A 26,625-nucleotide genomic window follows, 5' to 3' on the forward strand; every position below is an offset into this window, starting at 1 on the left:
GCACAGCGAACGCGTGCGAAGTACCGCTGCCTGGAGGTACGCTGCACGCAGTGGAACAGCGTCTAGCAGCATGCCAGGGCCAGGGCAGCTCCGACGGCAAAGCTTCCAGAGGTGACAGCACCATTGGGCTGCAAGGAACAGGCTGCTCAGAGTTTAGTCAATGAGCTCTCTTGGTTCCCACCGCAGAAGTGTTGATTATGCAAGAGCTGAGCGGAGGAATTTGCACTTAATACAACTGGGTGTAATACTTCCTCCCATGAGCCAGGAACAGCACTTCCAGGGGGTTACACCTCCTCGGGATATCACATAGTGGGCTGCTGAGTCTCAAGCACTAGTTCCGGAACTCTGCAGGACCGGTGCACAGCACCCTCCTCTTGTTGGTACCCAAACACCCCATCCACCGCCTGAGCCCAGCAGCACCCCCGATGCCCATTTCATTCACCATACTGGTGAGACCTGAGGGGGCAGGACCGCTTCCACAGCAGTCACCTAGGCTTTGGCTTCATACGGGACATGAGGATAAGCAGCAGGCTAAAACTTGTGCTTTTCAGGGCATTGGGTTTGGTTTGTGGTTTTTTTTCACAGCATTTTTTAAACAGTCTGGTACCAGCTGACTCAGCCTGAGATGAAGAGGTCGAACACCACGAAACAAAGAGCTTCCTGCAGGACATCGGTGGAAGATTAGCTACAGATCCCTCATGTTTGTGACTTGTTGCATGACTTGTAGCCCTTCTTGCACTCAACCCGGACTGTCAATGGGTTGGTTCTCTTTTTGCTGTAGGTCTAGGTGGAGTTCTCTAGCAATGCTAGGCTGTGCTTTGAGGATATAAAATATCCTTAACTAGCGTAAGAGCTGGGTTTAACGCTACACTGCTGCCTGACCCAAGTGAAAGCAGGTCTGGTACCTGGACTGTCTGGGGAGAGCAGCAGGCAGCACAGCACTCCATGAAGCTGTCGGAGCTGCCGTCTCAGCCGAGCATCACGCTGCAGCTTGCATCTGCCTCTCCCCTGCTCAGACGGAGTCCTGCTGGGATGTGCAGCAGCTTGACGCTGTCCTCCCTCTCATTTCTCGTCCTCCCTCTCATTTCTTCCTCCCTCTCATTTCTCGGGAATGGCCTAAGCACGGCCTCCCTGGGGAGAGATGACTCAGCCAGGCGTGGCATGCGCGGGGCTGGTCAGCCCCGTCAATGAGCAATAATACAGCACAGGCAGTGGCCAGGACGCTGAGCTACAAAACGGTCCCTGCCAGACTGTAAGGATCCATACCCAGCTCCAGTGGCAGCCACAGAAAACAACTGGGAGAGAGTAGTAGTACAGAACGTAAAACTTTCACACAACTTTCTCCCATACCCCCAATCCCACCCTCCTCCCTCCATATGCCAGTGACGGAGATGCAAAGCAAACACACCTTTCTGGGAGCTGATCTCTATTTCAAAAGAAGGCTGCTCCTGTGGGAATAAAATATGAACACTGGCACGGGGTGGTAAACAAACCCCTAGAAATTTTTTGTCACCCAGTTACTTCCTTCCCTTCTTAAATACCCTGAAACAAATATTACTACAGTAACTCCAGCCTCATACGGTTGTGAGAACACTTCATGCAAAAGAAAAAAAAATAAAATAAAACCCAACAACAACAAAAAAACCCCAACCACAAAACAGAAAAGCCCTTCCCTGGCTGTGCAGGTCTGGAAATCTCGATGTTTCCTTGTTACCCCTGGGAAAGGGAAGGGCTTTGCCTAGACAAAATCCAGCAGAGTCACCAGGGTGCCAGACCCAAATCCTGCCCTGACTTGCAGGCAGCGAGTGGAAACTGCGAGTTCCCCTCGTGGTCAGCAGGTGAGCGAAGGGAGAGGCAGACCCCGAGGAGCCGCAGCTCTGCCGAGGTTCAGCTGGGCACGGGGAGCAGTGCTGGGCAGCCAGGGCTGGCCAAGCACCAGGATTTCTGCAGACCTGTGGAACGTTCCCAGGATTGCTGCTGTCTTTGCCTAACGTAGAGCGGCAAAGAAGGGAAAAAAACCCAAGAACAAAATCCAAACTCATCAGCACTCCTGTAAGGCTACTAACTACTTCTACACAGACACTGCTTCATCATTCAGCATGGGGTTAACATGCTCCTAGGTTACTACAGGGACACAGCGCGTGCTGGGGGACACACAACCTTCCAGGTTTCTGTGATGCCTCCCTCAATTCCTATTACTAGACAACATCTACCATAACTCACGAACATCCCACAGGCCCCTCCAGGCACTGGTCCCAGCATGCTCCAAACGCCTCCTGTTCTGGTTTAAGCTGGCCAAGCGTGGCAAGCTGGGACCCGTACCCTTCACAAGGAGTACTGCTCGGCTGGCACGGAGCAGGACAGCTCTGCGGACTGTTTCCCAATAATAAAAAAAGAAAAAAAAGAAACCAAGAGCAACTGCGACTTGCTCCATTTAATTTCAATTAACTGCCGCCCTTAGAGGCCCAGAGAGATGCCAATCTAGCAGTTTGTTGGTCATCCCCTCAGGGACGTCCCATTTCTAATGTCCCTTTCCCAACCGAGCCTTTACTCTTCTCAGCTTAAAATTTGAACAAGTCATTAAATCCCACTGTGTTAAACTAAGAGCTTTAAGACCTGCGGTTCTTCTTCCTCTGGAGGATGTGACTGAACAGTGGAAAGGACACCTGGTCAGGCAAGCATCCTTCTGGGCAGTGGGGGGACTGCCACCTTTGGAAGCTCCTGACAGCTACCAGTGTTACTGGATCCTGTTAGAAAGACACAAGGTAGTTAGGGCTGGGCAAGAGGAAAAGGAGTGACTGTTGTCCTCAGTGTGCTAGAACTTCTCCTCCCTCCCTAGGTGGGGAGACAGGCAGCAAAGGCTTGCAAAAGGCAAGTGGTTTCCTAAAAAAACTACTGAAAAAAAATGCAAAGCCTGCTCAGCCCCTTCCCCTAGAAAACTGTAAAAATGCTGGAGACACAGTGTGGCAGCAGGGGGGCTGGGAAGGCAGCACGGGGACAGTTGTCATCTCTGGACCACGCCACAGCCATGGCAGGGTCCAGAGAGGGCTGGCTGGGACCTGTCGATGCTCCTGTAGAGGATGCAGGAGCTCAGATGCTCTCTGCCCTCTGCCTGGGCACTCAGGGGGCAGTAAGTGGCTGCGGCTGGTCTCCATGCTGTCCAGGCAGCTGCTGGTATGTTGGCATATCCTGCCCGAACAGACCTCGAGGCTGTTCTGTGACTGTAACTGCTGTCGGTGACCAGTCCCAGCTCAGGCTCCTCTCCTCCGGAGGCGTCTCCTCTGGGCTTGCTACTGCTCAGTTGCTCTCTACCAGCTTGGCTAGTCCCTGCCGGATCTCACTGAGCTCAAATATCTTCACATCCATTATCTCTGCAACCTTGGTGACTTCGTTCTGGATCTTCTCCCTCTCGGCTAGGGTCTCTGCCAGCGTCTGCTCAGCCAGGTGAAGGCGTCGCTCCAGCTCTGTGTTGCGTGCCTCCAGCTCCTGCCGAAGGACACAGGTGCAGTGAGGTGGCCACCCCAGACCACACACACTGCTCACGGACCACCCTTATCTCCACAAAACAGCCGTGCTAACACGCCAGTGCCAGGCTACCCACACCCAGCCAGCCCAGGTCTCCACCAATTTTTTTGACCGATGCATCTCCCTATCTCAAGCCACAGCACGCCAGCATGCACACGCATGTGAGCACGTGTTCCCCAAACCCAGCCATCTTCCCACAGTTTGCAAAGGTATATAAATGCAGATCATCTCCTCACATGTCTATCATCTCCAGGTCTGATGGCATTTGATGTTTGGAGATATTATTCTGCCATGAAAACTAGTGCCCGTGTGCGGGGCTGAGCCCCGCAGCAGATCCCCTTGTTCAGTAGCTCAGAGGTAAACACAGGCAGGCAGAGCCCCCAGAGACTGCGCAACAGACCGTCCTTCCATCTGTGTCGTTGCCCTGAGGTGCAGAGCAGCTTGCATCCCTTCTGCCAGCCAGACTGAGTCAGAGCTCGGCTCCCCAGCCATCCCTGTCCACCCAGCAAGCTAAGCAGGACTTGGGAGAGATGGAGGGTCACAGGACACCACAGGTTCTGCTCCAGTCCCATCTCAGGGGCTACTGTAAGTGCTAGAGGTGAGTACGCAAAGGCTGGGGCGAATGAGAGCACAAACTATTATTCCTCAACCATTGCAGATCAATACCAATGTAAGAAACCTGCACGATGCACAAAAATTACTGGGAACAATAAATTGGGTTCGACCATTATTGGGAATTTCTAATACAGACTTGGGTCCTCTGTTTGACCTACTAAAAGGGGACACTAATCTGGGTTTGCTGTTACCTGCTGATTGTGCCCCATGCCATTATCTCTGAGGGATACAGGGAGGGTGGCAGAAGGGAGAGACGTAGGCAAGGACCTTTTCCCATCATCCAGAGGCAGAGATAGGCATGGCAGCTCTATGGCATTCACCCTTTGGCTCAAAGGAGGAATGAGGATGGATCCCTCTACTATGAGTGCAGAAGTGTTCCAGATGTGCCATCTTTACCTGCAGCTTCTGCAGTGTCTCCTCACGCTCGCCCTCTGCTTCCCATCGTCCACACTTCTGGCTCTTCAGCATCTGAATCTCCTAAAGCATAAGGAGGAAGAGCATCGTGTCAGATCCGCCCCTGTCCCAGCTGGGCCAGAGCCCACCACATACTCCAAGCAAGGCCCTTTCCCTCACTCCAAGGATTACATCACCATGCTCAGCTCCAAATTTTCCTACCTCGCTTTCTAACCTTCTGCTTCTGCTGTACCTGCTGCCTCCCTCTAAGCTCTTAGTCCCTCATCAAGATGTCTGGCTGAGTGCCAGCGAGGTTCAGTGGTCTCTGCACCCTGTTGCATCCTTGCTCAAGATCGGATCGCAGGCCGTTGGGTGAAGCATGCCTTTACCCCAGCATTCTTCCCCTAGCCTGAGTAGGTGTGGAGATGGGGGAGGGCTGACTCTCTAAGGATTGGGAACCCCAAAACAACTCCCCTCATCAATCCTCATGTTGTGGCTCCAACCCGAAGGCTCCATCCACCCACCCTGCTGAAGCACGGCCACCAGAGAGCCTGCAGATGTGTAAACTGGAGAGATTCTCTCCACATCTCCCCTCCTTCACAGCCTCTGTAATTAAAACTGTGCTTTAAATTATTCATTTACATGCAGTGAAAGCGAGAAGCAATTACTCCAGCAGAGTCTAGCTGCAGCTGCAGACGGCTGAGCAGAGAAGGGGTATGGCTGAGCCCTGCCATTTGTGCGGTGCTGGAGCATCCCCACTCCGGGTTATTTGCAGGGGAAGCTCCCAGCACTTTGCTCCTACTCAGCTTTGCCTCTCTGGGAAGGGAGACCACTGAGGGGGCCGTGCAGTGGCTCCTGGCTTGCACAGACAGCTCGTGCAACAGCACGAGGGGCCCTCTGACCCCATACAAGCTGTAATGACAGACGAGGTGTTGGTGATTGACAGGCTTCAGGCTTTGCTCTGCTTTGTAGGGTATTACCTCGTCCTTAGCCTTGATCAGGAGTTCCAGCTCCTCAAGGGTTTGGCTCAGCTCTTCCTTGTTGTTCTCACTGGAGGAATCGTGAGCCCCCTGTGACTCCAGTTCTGCTACCTACATGGAAGCAAGCACAGGGAAGGCGTGCTCAGAGATACAGGAATGTCCTGACACCTTGTCACCCACAGTCATTCTCTATCATGTTCTGGCTTCCTTACAAACCCAACGGGGCTTACAATATGGTAGTGGCTCCCACCCAGAGGCTGTTAGGAAAAAATTCTCTCCTGCTCTGCACAGAAACACATCGTGGTGGAACTTGGTCTAGAGGCTCTGTCTCTGCTTTCTCCTGCAGTTCTGCACTTCCAGCAAAGCCCAACCGGCTGACACCAAGCACATGAGCCTACAACCCAAAGGGATGGCTAGATCTAGTTCCATTTACACCCCTGGGCAGCGAGTGCCAAGGACAAGAGTTACTGCAGCTCTACCACAGCAGAGCTGGGAGGAAGGCTTTGCCCAAGCATCCTCCCCATTCCTGAAAAATTCAGCCTGGTGGCTTAGATTAATCATGAAGACTCATTTTTAAAAGCTCATCAGAAGGTCTACAGCAGCTATGGCTGGGGCCCAAGCTCTCATGGGGCCTGCACTGAGCTTTACAGGTGCAGCTCTAGTGATGGGTACCCTCAGACAGGCAGGGCTTGGACCCTGGCATGATGGTTTTCCACAAGCAGGGGCAGCAAGGCAACGCTGGCTGGCCTGGGACCTTGCCAGGGTCCACGTAACGGTGGCTGTGAGCTCTGAGGGTCCACATAACGGTGGCTGTGAGCTCTGAGGGTCACAGAGTCACGGCTAGAATCAACCAGCTCCAGCCCCCAAATGCTCCAGTTCAGGGATGATAATCTAGATGTTTCACTGAGTTACAGTTTCTGCTGTGACTCTGCCAAGCCCCCAGTGGTTGCCCTTCACCCAATGCCCACAAAACCCTCCCTCCTAGCTCCTGACTGCGAGAACAGCCACAAACGAGCTGAGTACGCACAGAGCAATGGCAGGAAAAAGGCAGCCCCAAAGCCACATGTATACACCCACCCCTTCCCAAGATCCCTGCTGTACCTAGGTCAGGCTCCTACCGCAGAGGAGAGAATTTTTTCAGTGCATCTGTCCCACTGCCTGCCTCCAGCAATGAGAATTAGCAACGGGCAGAGCAAATCCTGCAGGATGGCTGTGTGTACTGCACAGACTGGCCACACAGCAGCCATCAAGTGGGAACAGCTGTTAATTGCTATAAATCCCTGCTGTCCTTTGAATGAGCTATCTCGAAGTGAAATGGCTTCATGCCTTCTTCTCCAGGGCTCCAGAGTCCTTTCCCAGCTAAACCCCAACTGTCCTAAAACCTTTTCCTGAGCACTCCACAGTTCTTCCCTCCCAACAAACCCAGCCGTGTGACTCTCACTCCCCTGCCCAGATGCACACAGGCCTCCTCAGTTGATCCGTGACCTCTCTGACATTATGTAGGTCAAAAGATTCTATTATTCCAACCGAACAAGGGCTTGTTTGTACGGCGCCACCCGGGTTTCATGATGTTGCAGCTTGGATTCGAGCTAATTATAGCAGATAGAGCAATCTTCATCCTTCCTGCCAGCAGCCAGAACATTGCCCCTATGCCCAGCTCAGGGGGGGCACAGGCTTTACTCAGTATTGCTGGGCCCCCCAGAAAATCTCAAGGGAAGCTGGTGATCGTTGACTTTGTACTCTCGTTTCCTCCCTTTATCCATGGGGACCCAGCACGCCCCAATGTGCTCTGCAGAAAAGAGGAGCTCTTGTGAGAGCTCCCTAGTTACATGGCCTTATTCCTTGACATGTTTTCCCTGCCAGGCTCATGCAGCATCCTGGATTTCCATCCCATCTCCTGCAGGCACCCATGGAAGCCGATGGGAGAATGAGGTCAAGGGCACCATCTGGCTCTGAGGCAGGGCTTCCTCTGACCTGCTCTGTAAAGGCCCTCCCGCGCTCACCCGCTGCCGCAGCATTTCCGTCTCCTCCTGATAAGCAGCCAGCTGCTTCTTCCACTGGTCCACGTTGGCATTTGCTTCATGGAGAGCAGCCACAAGCTTGTTGTTGTTGTCCTGCAGGCTGAAGAATTCAGCTTCCCACTGGACCTCACTCACCGAACTGTGTGAGAGAACAGAAGAAATGTTCAGGAAAGTGTAAGAGAGTCTCAGCATGGAGATTTCTTCTCCCAGTGCTAACACGTACTGAAACAACGTTCTTGCACGTGCTGGGCAGCTACCTGCTCCTCGACAGTTTTCTATTTGGCTTTCATGTCGCTTCCCAAATTTAAATGCTTCTCCCAGCCCTGAATTTGCATCCCTTTCCTTTATCCCTGGATAATGTTTGACTTTGAGGCCATGTGTGCTTGCTTGAGACTGCAGGAACCACACTGTGAGATTAATGGGTTGGGGGGGGTGGGGGAAGATATGGCTACTATAAAGGAGCTTTGCAACGTGGGACTGCAAATGCATTTTTAAAATCCTTCTTAGATCTGAGTTTGCTTTGAATAAAACCCTACCACCCTAGACTCAGGAGAAGGTAGCAAAGGACACTTGCTTTTGATTTAAAAATATTCTAAGTGTTCAGCTGGGAGCTTAATAGGAGCCACAGGGCAGAATCCAGCCCAGAGCCTTTTCAACAGACAAAGAACGGAAGCAGCAGGGACTTTGCTGGAATCATCAGGGGAATTAACACAAATGCAGCCCTGGGCCAGCTGGAAAAGCGTGAACATCTTCTGGTATCACAAACTACTGATCTGTAGATAACTGGCATCAACTCATCCCTGCTGCAGGCACAAAGCGCTCTTCTTCCCATCAGCCTGAACAGCAAATTTCACGGCCAAGCTGCAATAACTTTCTACTAGGGAAGAGGGGAAATTGGTACAGTGGAGGGTCTGAGCAGCAGCAGACACGGGGCATTACTCGGCTACTTAAAGAAGTAGCGTTGGGTCAAAAGTATTTGGGAGGAAGGGACATGCACCAAATCATGCCAAAAGAGAGAGTTTAGGAGTCAGGAGCAGAGAGCGCTTGTGGCAGCCTCACCCTTCTGAAAGCATCTTCTTCAGCCGCTCCTTCTCTGTTGTTATTTCAACATCGGCACTTTGGCTCCGGAATAGCTTATCTTCTCCTGGCCCATTGGAGCTGATGATGGGGCTGGGAAGTACCTGGGGGATGAAGAAGAGACGGGTTATCACACAGCAGTGATGAGAGGCCACGTGGCCACGAGGTCTCTGCAAACTCATCCACAGCCCAGTTCACAGGGCTGGTTCCCAGCCCCTGCGCTCTTGTGAGAAACGCTGGCTTTCAGTCCTCGCTTAGATGGTGCTGTGCTTGTCTACATGACCAGGGGTGGCAGAGAGCCTCCTGCATGGCTCAGCAACACCAGTCATAGCATAGCGATGACTTTGGAAGCTACATGGCCACGGGGCTCTCTCTGGGATAAGTAGATCAGTGCTTTGCTCCTCCAGCAGCTGCCACGTCCTCTCTCTCCCTGTCTCCATGCCATGCTGGGGCAGCGATCCCAGCGCACAGGCACCCTGAGCAGGTGGGCTCACAGCTTGCGTGCACCAACTATTCCTCCCTCCCACCTCGAGGTACTGAATTCTCCAGCTCTCAGCTTCCCCTTGACAAATGCCAGCCACGTTATAGCTGTAACCGGAGCCCCAGGGCCGTGCAAGCACTCGGAACTGCTCAAGCTGCCTGTTTCAGGGGGCTGCGGAGTTCTTAACAGGATTTTCTTGCTGGTTCTCAGAGCAGTGGAAAGACTCAACTCTAAACACAGGTCTACCAGGCCACCTGGGTTCAGTCGCATGTCCACCTCGAATGAAGACACCAGGTGCCACTGGGATGGTGTTTCTCCGGCTCAAGGCGGGGAAGCTCTGCTGTTGCTCAGATGACTCTGGTCCCCATTTCCCAAAGGCATGGGAGAGGAAACTCACAGCCTCTGCACCAAAGTATATCCTTCTCTATGGCTTCATATTCCTGCATACATCAGAGCTTGCAACCAACTCATCCTGAGTGGCAGTGGAGCAGAGATGAACATGCAGAAGCCAACTTTACACCCTCCAGCCCCCTCAGGGACCCCGTCGGCACAGTCTGCTCTCACAGCGGGGGGGCAGCTGGGCACTGACGGGGAAAACAGCTATAAAAAGACACTCTGAGCAATGGGTCCCTGGGATCCTAAGTTGGGGACTATGAGACCAGTGGCTGGGGAGCCCGCTGGAGTTCATAGGTAGCCCTCAAATGCCGGTGGTTAAGGACAGCCACCTGCCCTCAGGGTCGGCTGACATCTATAAATAGAACCAGGCAGGGCCAGGAGATGTGTCCAACACCAGCTCCAGGGAGCAACTGAGAAGTGAGACCTGCAAAACACAACCCTGCCTCACCTTTACTACAAGGTGGGGACACTGAGGAAGGGAAGGGGCAGAAGTTTCCTGTTCTGGTGTGCTGAGACCCTGTGAGTCCAACTCAAACTGAGAACAGCTGAGGATGTATGTGCCATACTGTTTTGCTGCTTACAGCATCCCTAGTGACATACTCTGCAATGGGGATGCTAAATGGGATGGGGATTGGCCTAGAAAGTACTAAAGGAGAGGAGAAAGATGCTATCCTGGGATTTCCCCAGCTCTGAAAATCTGAAGCCTAAGTAAACTAGTGCAGATGCAGAAAATGAGGAAGCCCTGATTTGATTTCAGGAGACAGATCTACTCTCTGCTCACTTGCAAACAGAAACACAATCAATTATTCAAGGACGAAACTCATGTTTGAAGCTCTACTAACGCAGAGACCGCAAATCAGGAGCGGGACAGCGGGAGAAGGGATGACGGATGCCCGGGCTGGGGGAGGCAGGACAAGATCTGCACGCCCACATGGCAGGGGACAGCGCACGCATGGCTGTGGCACCACGATGGCTGCAGGCAGGGGCTGTGCGTACTTGTGCTTGAGCTCTCCCACCTAGAGACAGGGCAGGCTCAATGGGCTCACGATGTGGCAGTTTTAGAGCTGCTGAGCCAGGTGAGAAGAATTGAACAGAGCCTTCAGCCATTTCCCTGATCTGGGTTTAACCTTCAGCTTCTGACCTCTTCATCCCTTCGGTTGCAAGTTGCCATTGCAGCACAGGGGAGATGAACGCATCCTGTTGTGGCATCTGAGGAGTGGTGCCTGGTGTAAACAGGGTAAGAGGGAGTACCTCTACTCCCAGCCTCCATCTCCTGTGGCCAGGGGAGCTGGGAGGTGGAGGCTGCAGCTGGCCATCAAGTTTTGTCTTGGGTAACTGTTACTGACCAGAGTCTTTTTCCTGAACCTTTGGTTCTGCTACAAATGCTTTACTGCATACTGTAATGCCACCCATTGGGATGGGGCTTAGAGTTAGCAGGAGTCAAAAGCTAGGCAGATTTTCCCTGGTTTTGCACCCCACATGACATTTCCACGCTCTGCAGAGCCACCACCTTCCCCTCCCTCTCCCCTCCCTGCAGGCCAAGGTAGTGTTCACACTCCCTCCTCCTCCTCTGCTCCCACTCCATCTTTACTCAACCCAGAGAATGCAGTGCCCTGCATCCTACAGCTCTTCTCCTACTGCCAGGAGCTCTGGAAAATGCAGAGGCACCTCTGGAGTGAACCATTTGGGAGGGCAGCTTCACCACCAGCACCGAGCTGCTTCACCATGTGAAAAAGCAGCATGGAGTTCTCCACAGTTTATCCTCTCCCCTCCATCCCACTGCTGCTGGAGCTGGTTTAACCACATGGGGAGAAAGGTAACAAGTGCGCGAGCAGGATCTGTGATTGGCTTAAGCTTTCTGGCTTGGTTTCCTGGGGGAAAGAAAATTGAACGACTGGCTGTCATACATGCAGTTCCACCTTAGGGGAGTGTGATTTCTACTCTCACAGCTTCTCTTCCACATTGGAAATATGACAGAAAAGGGAGTCTGGCCAGCACTCCTCATTCACCAGCTCTAGGAAATTATCTTTCCATGGACCCTCACGGACAGCACCATCAGCTGTCAGAGAACTTGGAGAAGAACCCCCTACAGCCCCAGAAGAGGAAGAAAGACTGTTGGAAATGCCATGTGTCTTCCTTCCTATGATCCTCAACCAGGCAACATGCACTTCTGATTGCTACTTGCCTCTTACTGTCATACTGAGCCCAGGGAGAGCCAGCAGCCTTAAAGAAAAAAAGAAATACAACCGAAAACACCAAACCAAAAAATCCCACACCTCCAGCATGCCTTTGTAAAATGTCAAATGGTTTTGATAGTATAACTGGCAAAGAGGGAGGAGGGTGAACCTTCCCAGGAGCTCCATTTAAGCACTTATTAGTTAATCTACTTCGTGTGTTTCAATGGAGTGACCTCAGGGCCACACGTGTCACCAAAACGTGGAGCTCCAACCTCAGCGTCTGGCCAGAAAACTCTCAGAGAGAAAGGGATGAAAGCAAGAATTACGTGGGGAGATCAGGACGGTGGTCGCTTTCCCCAGCTGTCACTGCCCTGCGGTGAGCTTCACTCACACCTCTCCCCCAGCATTACCTGGTGAGATGTGATGTTCAGGGCAGGGTTGGTCAGTTCCGTTTTATCCTGTGACTTCTCCCTCGCCAAACGGGCTGCTTCCTTCACTTCCTGGAACTTCTCTGCAAACTAGAGGGGAGTGGAAAAGTCAGCTCTGGTGCTACACCAAAATGTGGAACAAACTAGAATTGCTGCCTGGGTTACTCCTCCCCTTGCAACTTCATTCAACATGCTTTTTATTTTCTCTTCATCTAACAATAAAATTCAGGGAATAGTCCCTTCCTGCCCCTGCCCATGATTCTGGCACTCAGGACTGTGGGGTTAGCTAAACAGCAATGACAGAAATCGAGCCCCAAATCCTAACTGAATTTATGATGCTCAAAACACTCTGCAAATGTTACTTTAAAGCTCTTCCTAGCATCTTTGCATTAGATTTTAGTGCAGCAGGAACAGCATTGTATCAGGTTCCTAAAGCCTCTTCCAGAGACTGATCTCCCCTTCAGGGTTTCAGGGACATTCCCGCTGCAGCATTACCTGGGAGAGATGTTGCTCTGAAGCAAAGCCCAACCCATACACCGTATTGGCTCGGCTGTCTGCCCACTGACCAAATTTCTGGGAGGTCTTTGTGAAGGTCATGTTGGGGGTAATAGTGCTGTTGATGATCGCCTGTAGAGAGAGGCAATGAGAGTCAGAGAGAACTCCAGCCTGCTGCCCTGCGGTGGTGATGTGGGACTGAGCACTATAATCCCTGTGTACTCTAGGAACAAGGGGTAGAAAGCTCTGGGGTTTAATCTATAAGACAACACTTCGGGCTTTTGGTGACCAAAAGTCTTTCTAGTATGGCTGCACGACATGAACAAATCTCAATCATCATGTCTGCTGGAAAACAAAAAAACCACAACCCACCAAACCAACAACTCAGCATCATCAGCTTCCTCCATTGCTGGAAAATAAAATAAGAGACAGCATCCCTGTCTCTGGGGTCTTAACAACTTTCTGATGTTCTCCATTCTCATGGCAAGTAAGAAAAAAAAAAAAAAAAAGGCTTAGCCAGCAATCAGGGCTAGCCATTACAAAACACTCTCTGCTGGTTAGAGTAGCAACAAAATAAATTGCCTGGGAAGATTGCCGAACATCTGCCATTGGAGGTCTTCAAGAACAAGTCAGGAAAATGCCTATCAAGAACAGTTTAGGGAGAGCTAATCGCCTTTTGTCAAAGTGACTGAACAGACTACCTCTGCGACTCCCCCAGCCTCTGTCTGTCATTTCATTATATCTACAGCGGCTGGTTTTAGCACAGGATAAAGGCTCTCAGAAAAAGCTTGTGTTTTGCGTGCACTGGGTGTTAGAAGAGAGTAGGGCAGGGACAGACAACATTGGACCCTAGGGCATGTTTTTCATCAGCACAGCTTCTAGTGCCTAACACTAAATACACTTGAGCATGGAGGTCATGTTTTACCTGTCGTTGCCTGCTGCCATGCTGAGAACTGACCAACTTGCCACCAAAACCAACACCAGAACAGACTCTGGCCGGAGAAAAACCTGCCGTCAAGCTGTGCGATGCTGTCAGCAAACACCCCCTACCTTGGTGCCCCCCACACTGATGATCCGGTACACATTGCGCGTGGCATCGTAGAAATAGGAGACGGTCAAAGCGTGCTTGCTGGCAGGGATCCAGTTCCGTTTGGTGGCAGGATCGATCTGGAAGACATGGGCCCTCGTGCTGAAGATTGGCTGCTCCCTGCAAGAGAGTGAACAGGACTGTCAGGGCAGAGGGGAAGCAACGGAGGAAGCGCATCGACTTCCTGGCCCTTGCGTGGCGTTATGCACCGCCAGCAGCACTTCTGCTTTTCGCCTTCTCTCCAGGGATCCAAGACACTACGTGCTAAGCAGCGCAGCTCCCAAGGACACAGCATTTCTCAACCAGCTCGCCCTCACTGAGCCTCCCTGCAGGGACTAGCAGCTCCCCACGCTCTGGGCTGGTGTCGTCTAGTGTCCTTCTTATTAGGGCAGCCGTGACCCAAGTTCTCCATCATGCCTGTGAGTTGCCTTCCCAAGACCTCTGGGCTTCTGTGCTCTCCCCAGGAGCCCTCCACATCCTTGGCACTCTTCTAAAGGCCATTTTAGAAGCTGGGGGGCTTCTGGCTGATGCTCCTGCAAAGTAAAAGCCCTTGGCTGCTTACGCCTCCTATTTGCTCACCATCCAGATGACAGCAGCTTTCATTGCACACTAGTGACCTGGGTCTATGAAGATATCTTTGGCACAACAGCAAAGCTACCAAGAGTCTCTAAGTACAGGTACAGTTTTTTACCTTCCTCTAGAGCTTCTCAGTCCCCCCTGCTGCAGTCTTCAGATATTTCCAAAGAGCACAGCCTGGTCGTTCCAGCAATAACAGGCTATGTCCTCAGGTTAGTAGATCTTGAACGCAATTTCACCCAAGGACAGGCACCAAACTTGCAAGCAGAAGTGCAAATAGGGCATGGCAATCTCATGTTTGGGGCATACCTGATGGTCCTTCACAACACAGCCAGTGTGGCAGAGCTATGCTAATGATCAGGGGTTATACTATTTTTAGCCTAACTTCAAGCTTTCTTTCACCATCTCTCGGCCTCTTGGTGGTCACTTTGTGGCAACTTCACCAGGTGTATGATTTCTCTGGCTGTATTATTTGTACTTCATAGGGTATCTCCAAGTTGGAGCTGTCGGGAGGTGGATGGATGGAGGATGTGTTTGGGATGTGAACACAAAAAGCACCTTCCCCCCAGCTCAGCTCTTCCTCTCTTGACTCATGCTTGGGAAGCGCATCCTGCAGTGAAAGGTCACATCGCAGGATTAAAAGCAAGCCACTTAACAATGAATTAAAGGAAACACTTCACCACACAATGCACAGCTGCTGTAAGAAAGCACTGAACCCAAGCACTGCCCGGATTTTGTAACCAGTAATATCTGAGCCGAACTAAGGAGTTGAACCTCAGGCATCAGGATGTAACTTGAGCGTTTCAGTAGGCAGGAAGGAATGTTTCCATGACACAACAGTCCAGGTGCATCAGGGCTTGGGGTCTTCATTTGACTTTGGTTAAAACCCAAGGCACTGGCTGTTGCCATGCTCCTTATGCAAACCTAGTGAAATCTGACGTGTCTGGAAACGTCCCACACCCCCATGACAGCTGCAAACAAGGCCGAGTCACAATCCTGCTATGTGCAAGCTCCCAAAATCCAGACATTTATATTTCCTCCCCACTGCAAGTCCTCACAGCTGCAATGAGCAGACCTTCCCACCAATCCAAAGCCAAGCGTACCTGGTGCTTTCTGAACCCAGCATCAAAAATTAAGGAAATAAAATACTCCCTCTACCTCCCAGTTTCAAGCTTTGCTCCCAGGTTACAGCCCTGACTCGGATCTCTTGTGACTGCATGAGGGTCTAAACCAGCCCCTTCTCTGCACCCTCGCTGCCTGATTTTATTCAGCCACAGACTGTTTTCAAAACGTGATTCCAATTTTCCAGGCTCCACTAACAGATACTAAATCTTACACGGATCACAACTTATCCTCTGAGACACAGTATCTACAGAGTAGGGAAAAAATAATGTTTCTGCACCTGAACCCCTGTGTCCTGGGCTAGTGTCAGAAAGAACAGAGGAAGGACATTACCTAGTTGTTGACATTTGTTAGTAAGGGTAAGACAGACTACAGGCCAGTGGAGTTAGTACGCGTCTCTCCTCCAACAGCTTCCTTCCCAGGGCTCCTAGCTGGACTGAGGCTCCTTTTTGGTTTTGCCTCCACAGTGATTCATTTCCTAGCGATGGAAGAGTCAGCTGTTATTTATTACACCGAGCACAGACAGAGCGTTCAACCAGGCAGCGTTCAGGGGCTTCGTTTGTCCCAAACGCACAAAGCTTGTAATTTGTAATGATTTCTCATCACTGAACAAGTTTTCTTCCCTGTCATGGAAGATAATTGGGTGAGACGTGTAACTGGAGTAAATCCCTTTGGCAGCAGGCGCTGGCTGTTGGGAGAGGGTCACGGAGAAGCCTGGAAGGCTCTAGTGTTTCCAGTCATGCACACGTGATGCCAGCTGCATGACGGAAAACCCTCCTCGGAGCTCAACCCGCACGCAGGGCAGCTATTCCTGCACTCGCTGTTCAGCGGGGAGCTCTGCACCCGGAGCTGGTGCAAACCATCCTGCTGACCAAGCAACGTTTCAAACAGCCCCGTGCCATGCACCCTGATGGAGGTCTGGCATTCCTGGGGATAACCTTTCTCTGCCCGCAGGGACAGTCTGCAGCCACACCTGGGAAGTCACCCACCGTGTGCACTCCCTGCCCCACACTCCACGGAGCCAGGCATGATCCCAGACCCCAGCAGTGCAGAACCCCCTGCTGCCTCCCCATGACATTCAAGACAGCTGTGCTATTCATTTGCTTTGTAAATTAGTGTCTCCCGTAACTGGTCCCCACCCTGCTCTTTCCCGTTATCAGCTGAGCCTGTGTGTCTCAAAAAGAGAGCAAAAATGTAAAACAGTGAATTTGCACGATGAAGGATGCCTGTAGAAGGGGTAGAGCACACAGATCTCCCTGTCTCTCAGCTACGTCTGCCTCCAAACAGGTCACCTACGGGTGTCTTCATACCTGGAAAACCCCATTGCCTTCCTACTGATCACTCCAAGACAGAAGAGGATTAGAAGGCCACCTAGATGTCAACTGCCCTGTAATTACAGTGTCACTAACCACAAAAGCCAGCATTATTTTCCTTCTGAGCATCAGGAGCAGAAAATTAAATGCCACTGGAAGGCCTGTCAGGCAGGAGAAAAGCCCACCTTCACAGAGGTTTGCTGATTTTTTTTCTATTCACAAGACTGACTCCGCTGCTCTCTTGCCCATCCCACACCCGCGGGGCGTGCATGCTGTTTTCCTGGTCTCAGGAACACCGAAATATGAAATACACACTGCTGATGGGTGCTGCTGTCCAGGAAGAGTGCTCTGCTTTTTGTGCCTTCACATAATCACAGCTGCCTCGACACTCCTCATACATTTGTTTGTGCCTTATGGCCTTCCCTGGAGCAACAAAACTTGGTGCTGCCTGCGAGCTATCCCTTCCAGTTACAGCTGTGGAAGTCCCACCAGCTCTCTGAACAGGCCTGCTGCCAGTTACACCAGATGTGCTTTGCTTCCAACAGGTAGCAACCTGGCACCGATGGCCGGGCTCGTCAGCATTCGCCTGCCTGCCTGCTGCCAAGAAGGGACTCCTGCACCCACCTCCCAAGCAAAACGTGCAGAATCTCCTGGAATTATCTTCCATGTTTCCCCTTCCCGCACTGCAAATGGGAACAGTGGCTGCCAGCTTGCATGTCCCTAATAACGGTGACTGGAGATCGCTTTAAGAGGCCAGCGTGGCACTGCTTTCTCACAGCTACCTGAGCGTAACGCCAGCCTGGCAGGGGCACAGTGCTTTCTAGGAAGCAGTTGCTTAAGCACTGTAGGTAATGCTTAGGAGAGCTTTGTGCTCTGATGGGAGCAGCGCAGAGATGTTCACGCTTCTTTTGCAGTGTTTCTGCAGAGAAAAAAAAAGTCTTTGTTTTAAATCCATCAAATGATACAAATCGTATCCAGCTAGTACAAGAATTTCATTGTCAAGGATACTGGCTAGCGTGGAAACCTGCCTTTCAATACTCGCTTATTTGCCTGACAAGGTTAAAAGCAAATGCTACGAAACAAAAGCTCTCCGAGAGCCTAAGTGGTGGAACACAATAAAAAACAGACAGAGTAGGCAGCAATGCAAACCAAGAGAGAAGAAAAGCAAGAAAGTCTGCAAATCTAGGGACACATCTCTTAGAAGTCATAAATGGCTTATTAAATGGAAAAAGCCTCTCCCTCACCCTTCCTACGATCTCTTTAGCAGCAAAGAACCACGGCAGGGTTTGACACGGCTCAGCACAGCGGGTGGATTGGCAAGGCAAGGGCACTGGCAGGACTGAGGGAAGTTCCCAGCAGGAGAAGCACAGGTGCTGAAAGCCAGATCTGAGACGCATCAGTGGAGTAATGTCTGAGGAGCACCCATCTGCATTCAGCTTGCTTCTGACCTCTTGTTTCCAAAAACACTACAAAGCATTTAAAAATAGCCCTGAAAGTGCCTAGGATTCAAACTGTCATGTTCTCTCTCCCACTACAGCCCTCTTGTCCCCGGGGGTTTGAAGTGTATATGCTGGATACACCACACACCCCTAAATGCTGACACTTCTTTTCCTGCTCCCAGCTGGGAGTCCCTGTAACAATACAGACATAGCAGTGAAAAGGGCATGTGTAAATAAAACCACTTACATCCCCCCAGGGCTGTCCTTCGCAGATAATTAAGAAAAACCAAAGCAAATGACTGAAAGGACAAAGATCTGGCTGAGACACAGACACGATCAGCAAGTGCCTGATGGCAACTGGAAAGGATCCAGGTCTCATCACTGCCAGCATTTGCTCCCAGCCCAGGGAGGGAAGGGCAAAATTCAATACCCCAAGTCCTGATAGCTTAAAAATGACCTGTCCCCGGTGAATGTTCCCTAACGCTCCAGCAGCAGGCTACTAGCTACCAGGCAAAACCAAGCAACTAAAACTGAAAAGAAGAGATGGTCTAACTCATCTAGGTACTCCTGATGGGTTCACATCAGCTCCAGAACGCTGCCTGAGCAAAGACCAAAACGCCTCCTTTTGTGGCTTCTCCTTACAGAGAAGCTGGAAGAAGGTCACGGGGTGTTTGGGGAGGACACATAAATATAGGCGATGGATCAATCATTTCCAATTTGCTCACTGACTGAAGTCTCTGACTCAGTGGTCATTAAGGCAACACATAAAACTGCACGCTGGTCTCATTTCCACCTTGGTTCTTAAATTATTTCCCTCTCTTCAGAATCCAAATTGATTTCTTAATGAATAGCAGCTTATTTCACCATTGCCAGGAGAGCAAATCATTATTTGCCCTCTTAATTTACAGTCTCAGCAGAGCAGCAATGGACTGAGCAGGCCAAAGGGACCAAGTTCACTAAGGCTGGATGAGGGACCTCATTGCGTTAGGACATGCTGATGCACTGCCAGGACCCTGGAGGAGAAGCCTGCCCTGCAAGCACTGCCCTGTGCCAAGGAGGTACAGATGGCATCAATTCAGTCCCCTGCACCATGCCACATTCTGCCTAGCAGGGGAACAGCGGGCACCAAAGGTACCAAAGGCTGGAGAAGGCTAAAACCAGCGCCACCCCCTCTATTCCGTGCAATCTGAACTCATATGTCACTGGATGCATGGACTGTCCTTGAGTGTCCTGTCTGGATGCAGGCTCTACCCTCCTCTTCGCAGGCATGCTGGCCTCTTCCTAAGCAGGATCTTCTAAAATAACCCCCAGAGAGAACGCAACGGAAAGGGGGATGAGCCACCTCCCAGAGAGGTCTCTCCAAAGAGGGACTGCAGCATTTCCTGTTTAGGAGTCAGCACCAGGGACCGGTGCCAGGCTTGTCCCATGACACACCTGCGATGTGTTAGGATCGTATGGATCGGTAAATAGGAGGCATCACGGTGACACATGCCCACCCCAGCACAGTAAAGCAATATCCAAGCTGAAGCAGAGCTGCTGACACCAGGCTGCCGGGAGCTCGGAGCCCATCTTGCACAGAGGGATCCAGACACACATCTACCTCATGCCTTAATCCCTCTGCTAGGTATGTCTTTAACAGGAGGATTTCACAGTTTTCTCTCTAATCCTCCTCAGAAAAATACCTGCAACTTGCAAACAAGTCTAATAGCGGAACAGAAGTAAAAAGGTGAAGAGTTTTTTGGTTTAAGCCACAGGAGTCGCAGACAGAGCTAGGAACAGGGCATGCTCTCCACAGCATCCTCCAGCCTCCTGCCACAAGGTAACAGCACACAGTCCTGTAAAGCAACACATCCCATTCTAAGGAATAGCCCAGGTTAGAGGAAGGGACAGAGAGCCCTGGAAAGAGCTGCTCAGCAAAATATTTAGATCTAAATGTCAACAGGACTGTGGCAGCTCTGGTGTGTTTCACTGCATGCTCACCCCCTTCTCTCTTTACCCCATCCCAACTTCAGCTGCCTGTCGGGGTCTTTGCACGTCAGAGAAACCGTGTTGTGTTGCTTTTACTTTCTCAAGGTATTTCCAATGCAAATAGCACCTCTTTGGGAAAATCCTGCTTGACAGTTCCAGGCTCGCTCTCTCTTCAGCAGATTCCTAAACCTAAGGGCAACTGCTAAAAAGCAGCCCTCCTGCCAGACCTCTTCACAGGGAGAAAGGGAGAGGAAGAAATCAGGCGTTTATTGTTTGCTTTAGACCTTTTATTGCATCCAGTGATGCCTTTGCTTGATCACTGCTATGCTGGCTGTGGGGAGGGGTCTCTTTCTGACTGCACAGCTGCATTTGACTTGTGCTTTGTCCTCATTCTTCTCTGATTTTCTGTGCAATCTGGAAGATTTTTCCCACTGAGATCCTCTCTTTTTTTTTTTTTTTCCCCTCAGTAATTCTCACCTCACAATCCTGCCTGCCTGTGACATGCCCATTTAGTTAACTGAATTACTTATCACATCCTGCTCACCTGCCCCCACCCTTTGCTGCATGACCAGAGAGAAGAAACCTTATGTTTGCTGTGGAAAAGGAAGCTTTTAGAGTCACCATTCCCCAAATTTATATGAACGTTTATGTCCTGTTCTCAGGTCCAAAGCAAGACGTGCAACAAAAGTGCGGGATCCAAACCTAGACACAAGTAGAGTGTTTTAAGAGAGGGATTTGGCCAGTGAGTCCAAGTTCAAAGTACTCAAGAGACACAGTGAATAGGTCTGAGGTTTAGAATAAAATCTTTTAGCCACTTAAGACAGCAGCTGGAACATGCTGGGAAGGCTGAGCTTTGGTCCTCATTAACTGCATTTGCCTCGGTGCTCCTGGACAGGGTTCAGACAAGGGCATCTCTAGGAAGTCCATGTGCTGTTCCCCAGCCTGTACCTCCTCTCAGTCACTGCAGCTCCTCTTTGCAGGGATATTCATTTACTTGTCAGAGAAAGGAGCCTCTCTGCACTTGGACGCAGAGAGGATAATCACTTCAAACACTCTGCTCTGCACGTAGGCAGTCTGTGGTTCCCCTTCACCTAAAAACCACACCAAAAATGCCTTGCAAGAAATTACAAAGTACCAGATCAGCCGAATCATTTGTTTCTGTGGATCACGGGCAGAACAGTACTCAGCCACAGGGGCAGGGAAGGGCTCCAGGGGTGCAATGTTCCTGCTGACAGCAGCAGGATACCTTCAGAGTATCTAGGAATGTATTTTTACACTGTGACTGGGCTCAATACGCAGCCACAATGAGCAAGCCCCTCCAAAAGAGGTCATCTTCTGATAAAGGCCCTTTGCCAGCCACAGCAGGAGGTAAGGATTTCCCAGCTGCCGTGAGGAAACTTTGCAATTCTCACTGCAATCCTCCCAAAAGCCCTTTCTCTCTGCAAGGTCTGGTTTCCTGGATGGGTGTCCGTAGGTCAGCTCGCACAGAGCAGAAAGGGGTACGTGAGAGCATGTGAGCACGACAGATATGTGGCTTAGCTCTGGCACGAAGCCCACCGCCACGCTGAGTCAGCTGGGAGGCCGTGCTGGCTGCTGGCGTCAGGGCCAGGGCTCTCCCTCCTGCTGGATCACCAGCCAGAGCACGCGGGGGTGAGAAACCCTGCAAAGCAGCACCCGCCGGGATAATTTGAGGAAGAGGGTTGGCCAGGGCAGATGGGGGGAAAATGTTTTTCAGAATTTCAGACAGACAGAGCCCAGTATTTCAAAAGGCAGAACTAGAGCACGGAGAGGGCCTGAGAACCCATCTCCTCCTCCTCCACTGCTCTCCGTCTTTGTTTCCTTTTATCTTCCCTCAGCAGCTTGAATAGCTGCTGACTGCACGTCAGTGCTGTTTGGGGAAGAAGTGTGGGTTAATGGAAGCCAAACCTCATTTCTTTCCCTTTGCATTTCTCCCCAAAGTCTAACCCTTCCTCTGAGCCAGGGACTGGGTGTAACTCCCTCCACAGCCTACGGATTCTACTGTTTCACTGTAAATGGGTGTAGAGAGCGTGCTTTGATATTGCTTCCCCAGGACTGGGGTGCAGAGCGAGCTTTGATATTGCTTACCCAAGATTTAGGCACAAGCCCCCAGGACACTGACTGTTAGACACTGAACTGCAAAACTGCTTTGGGAACAAAGTTTGGGAGAAAGGATTCCCAGCTCTTTGTTCTCACCACCAGGCGGGTGTTCAAGCCCTCTTAGCTGCAGCTTTGCTTTCGTTCTGTGCTGCATCCTGTGTGACCTTGGGGAAAATGCATAGATGCTGCTAGTGTCCAGATGGGACTGAAAGAGGCCAGACCTCTACTCCACAGCCACAAAGGGAAGGTGGAGCAGTGCAGCTCCAGCAACGGGAGCTGGTGAGGGGCTGCCTTCCCTCCTGCCTCCCCAGCTCCCAAGAGATTACCCAGCAGGGCTTAGCACAGGAATGAAAAGCAGCTGCCTCATGGCCTGTCTGCAGATAAAGGGCAGCAAAGGAATCCTGGCTGAATATGCTCCTGTTGGATCAGCGTGGGGAACAGCGACAAGCATGCAAGGTCAGGCACAGAGACAGGGAATCAAGGGCATTTAAAGACACAACACAGCTGAGACAGATTTCTTTTGGAAACCAGTCTCCATCTACAGAACGTCTTGGCTGCTGAACACTATGCTACTGGGTGTCTACAATACAAGCTGTGCATTCACCTTCCCAGGACAACTGTTACTTCTGCTACTAAGCTTCAGCAGCTCTTTCTTCTGAGACACGCAGATAGTTGCTGGAAGCCTGTATAGCAATTAAAAGTTAAGAAACCCAGCAGAGCCAGACTGCAGCTAAGTAATTCTTTATACATTCCAGAAAACATGTCCAGTAATAACTAGAAGCAGAGTAGTGGAGATACATGCACATTTCAAAATGCTCCGTGCCTCCAACACATTCTGCCTCTCCGTTACAAGCTACAGGACCCTCAGTACTTCCAGGCACAGATGCCTGCTCAGCTTCACTAGAGAAAGTCCCCAAGATCATCTACTACTTTCAAATTTTCAACCTGCCCTTGTCAGAGCTCCAAAACACAACCAGCAGCCTCTCTGACACAGGCAGTTTGAACTGCCTGTGTAGCAGAGGTCAGTGGGTGACAGTATAGGTAGGGGTGGGTGAATTAACTTGCTTGGTATACGTGACAAGCGGGTAAACTCTATACTGCTCAAATTAGGCACCAGTAAATTTGCACCTACCTATATTTATATTTGACAATGCTATCAGCAGAGTTCCACTCAGCTAGGACCCAACTAAATTCACTTCCCTCAGGATCAAGAGTTAGTTAATAACAGTTAATTATCAAGTAACTGTCCTCTTCAGAGAGGAAGCCCTAACGCATTAATACCTACAGTGCAGTCGATACAAAAAGGCCATGGAGAATTATCCATGAAAATCAGAACATGATGTTAGAAAGAAATATAATATGGAGGAACGAAACCAAAATCCCTGATTTAAACATAAGTTAATGAAAATCAGCTGCCAGAATGTGATGTAAAAGGTGATGTACTTTTAATCTCTTTCATATCCAGAGTAAGCTAAATGCTGCTGAAAGCTACTCATGATCCTCATGTGATAAACGTACAAGAAAAAAGACACTTTTACCTCAGAAGTTAAGTGAAAATAAGCAATTTTGGGTGAAAATGTTATCCCTGGCTTAACAATAGTTTTTCTACTACACCAGTGTCATTATACTGCGAAGTCTAAGCAGACTGAGACGGTAACACTATCTCAATGTCTTCCATGGGAGCTGGCGACCCTCTAAAGAAATCACATAGCTGCAGTACATCCAAGAAGGATCCATCCACTAACTCTAATGAAGTACTAGTCCCAAGCTATCTGCCTGTTAAACCTTCCTGGCTGTTCTAGAAGTTTACAGTAACTTTTGGGGATCACAGGAAAAGTTACAGGGAAATAGGGACACTCTGATTTAACCTGGCTCAGCACATACTCCGCCAGCTTCAAAGGATCTAACGCCAGATTCACGCAACTGTCACTTTTGATTCTTCCCCGCTACCTTTTCTGCCTCTTCAATCTGTGTTTGACTGTTCAATCATTTTATCTAGGTAGTCCAGGAGGAAAATTAGCAAAAGGAAATCAAGCCCCTAAGAATGTTATTTATTTCTCTTGCACTGTCAAACCCAAACGTTTGGAGCGAGTTGATCAGACAGGCTTCCTACAGATCCAGTGTGCTTTCAAACAGCCACAAAGACTTTACTGCACAAGAAATTCACAACACATGTCAGGTCCTTAAAGTTACGCGGTTGAGACTTATAACTAGGACATAAATTAAATACCAGACTAAGCTCCTATTTCCATGCCAAAATCCACTGCCACATCCATGCAGCATTATTTCACTCTTGGAAAATCTAAAGGGGATCATAAACTAAATCATCAGGGATTTCCAGTCAGCTATTTATCCATTTAGAAATGCAAACAGAACCCATTTTACTGAATGCCAAAATCACAACAGCCAAACCAACCTCCTAATTTCTAACTTCTGGAAAAGTTTGTAGACACAACCCAGCTCCAGTCCTCCCACCCAGCCTCCCAGTTTGGATTTCATACAACATATAGATCACTGGAGGCTTCCCTCACATACGAGTTTATTTAAAGAAGTTGCAGAGACTTGCAATTACCTACTTTCTAACCCATAAAATAAAAGGCAAGCCTAAACTTTAAAGCTTGCAATGTGGAAAACAGGCGATTTAAAACCTTCATTTCTTTTGCCCTAACCTTTAAAATAGCTCAGCGGCCACGAGCAATAAAAGCAATTCAAGAATAATAAACTGCCGGTCTCACCCCATCTCTGCCGAGCGTCGGCTTCTTCCTCTCCCGTCCTTCCTCAGCCGCTTCTCCCCACGTTTTGATTTATTTCTCCCTTCCTCTTTCTTTCTGTCTTTCTCCGGATCCGGATGCTCTTTAAATTTCCTCCGGAATTTCACTTTGAAATCTTGCTAGTTTTGCTGTTGGCTCGAAACGCCCAGTCACTGCCGAGCTTGCGGGGCAGGGAGGGCAGGGGCCGACTGGCCCCGCGGGCGCCTACCCGCACCCCCGCGCAGAGCGTTCGGCGGGGCGCTGCCCCCCCCCCCCCCCCGCCGCCGCCCCCCCCCCCCCGCCGCCGCAGCCCCGGCGCTGCCCCCGCTCCGGCTGCCGGGCTCCCCCTTCCCCCCGGCACGGAGGGGAGCGGCAAGAGGAGGTGGTGCCTCACTCCGCAAGCCCGTTCAGACAAAGCCGTCTGCGGCGCCCTCAGCCCCGCAAGTTGCTCCCCGCAGCCCCGCCAAGTGCAGCCCCGCTCCGGAGCGCCAGTTCTTTGTTCTCTCCCCGATTTCTCCCCCCTCCTCCTCCTCTCCCCCCTACCCGCCTCCTCCCTCCGCCAACTGCCCCATCTCGGTCACATTTCTCTGCTTCTTCTCCTGACTTTATTCCCGGGGCCGGGGCCGGCTCGGCGGCACCACCTGCCGGGCAGAGCCAGTAGAGCCGGGGCCGACGGGGCCGGGGCTAGCGGGGCCGGGGCTAGCGGGGCCGGGGCTAGCCGAGCCGGGGCTAGCGGGGCCGGGGCTAGCGGGGCCGGGGCTAGCCGAGCCGGGGCTAGCGGGGCCGGGGCTAGCCGAGCCGGGGCTAGTCAGTCCCGTGCCCCCGACCGCCGCTGTACCCCGGCCCCCGGAGGGTTGCCGCGCTGCGCTGGAGAACTTAATGGGCGCTGGCTCCCCATGAAAACTAAAATCGTGGGGTTTAATCTCAGTCTAGACATCTGCTCTATCAGAAATAGGGCGCTCTTTGTTGTTCTTTTATGAAGTCATTTCTGCAAGTGGAAAATTAACATAAATCATGAAGACGTTTGTATGAGATGGGAAAATAGCCTGGGAAGAAGGGAGCTGCGTGAAAGCGGAGTGTGGATCATGAGCCATCAGCCACTCCCAGCCTGCCGCTGTGGCCGGAGCACCCCCGGCTCCAATGCCCAGGCTCCGAGCAGGAGAGGAGGGGTACCCCTGCCCCCCCGGGAACCGCTGCCCAGGCCCAGTGCCCGCACCTCCAGGATGCTGAACAACCAGGGAGGGCTCACAGGAGAGCCACGAGAGAGAACACAACAAGCTTTGTACTGAAAGAATAAAAGCGCTTCGTCTGTTCGTCAAGGAAAAAGATACGGTGTGACTTGATCATAACCATAAAAAACTTCCTGGTAGAAAGGAATTTTATACAAGAGTGCTTCTGAGTTTCACCAGCACAGGTGGCACAAGCCCTGCGGGCTGGGAGCCCGCACAGAATGGGTCAGTCTAGGAATAAGGTACGTTTTTTCATCATAAGGGTAGAGATGCTCTGGTAGCCTGGCTTCGTGAAGCCAACGGAAAGCCACAGCAGGAACAGATCTCTCCATGCCTGCTCCTTTTTGGCATTATATTCAACAGGTTTGCAGCAGAGATTCTGTGCACAGCAGCTGCTCTGGGTGCTGCTGGCAAAGCACAGTGGGTGTCCACCCC

At 51.0% G+C, this 26,625-nt stretch overlaps 1 protein-coding gene across 3 annotated transcripts in view; it reads right to left on the reverse strand.

Moving 5' to 3' along the window:
• Nucleotides 1-1,409: 1,409 nt before the first annotated feature.
• HOMER3 (homer scaffold protein 3) overlaps nt 1,410-26,625 on the reverse strand; it is a 31,575-nt gene continuing 6,359 nt past the window's right edge. Inside the window, exons 1-10 of one of the 3 annotated variants that reach the window (XM_027783228.2) lie at nt 24,947-25,232; nt 15,707-15,851; nt 13,639-13,795; nt 12,589-12,720; nt 12,076-12,183; nt 8,594-8,715; nt 7,517-7,673; nt 5,514-5,624; nt 4,537-4,617; nt 1,410-3,486 (exon numbers count right to left, since the gene is read on the reverse strand). In XM_027783228.2, coding sequence (XP_027639029.1) covers nt 3,298-3,486; nt 4,537-4,617; nt 5,514-5,624; nt 7,517-7,673; nt 8,594-8,715; nt 12,076-12,183; nt 12,589-12,720; nt 13,639-13,795; nt 15,707-15,720 — 1,071 coding nt within the window. In that variant the 5' untranslated portion in view covers nt 15,721-15,851; nt 24,947-25,232 and the 3' untranslated portion in view covers nt 1,410-3,297. Of the gene's footprint in view, nt 3,487-4,536; nt 4,618-5,513; nt 5,625-7,516; nt 7,674-8,593; nt 8,716-12,075; nt 12,184-12,588; nt 12,721-13,638; nt 13,796-15,706; nt 15,852-24,946; nt 25,233-26,625 lie in introns of those variants that run through there. The other 2 variants (XM_005234981.4, XM_027783227.2) reach the window with 2 other exon arrangements.

Source organism: Falco peregrinus, chromosome 5, assembly GCF_023634155.1.
Source record: "Falco peregrinus isolate bFalPer1 chromosome 5, bFalPer1.pri, whole genome shotgun sequence".
In the NCBI taxonomy this organism is placed as follows: Eukaryota; Metazoa; Chordata; class Aves; order Falconiformes; family Falconidae; genus Falco; species Falco peregrinus.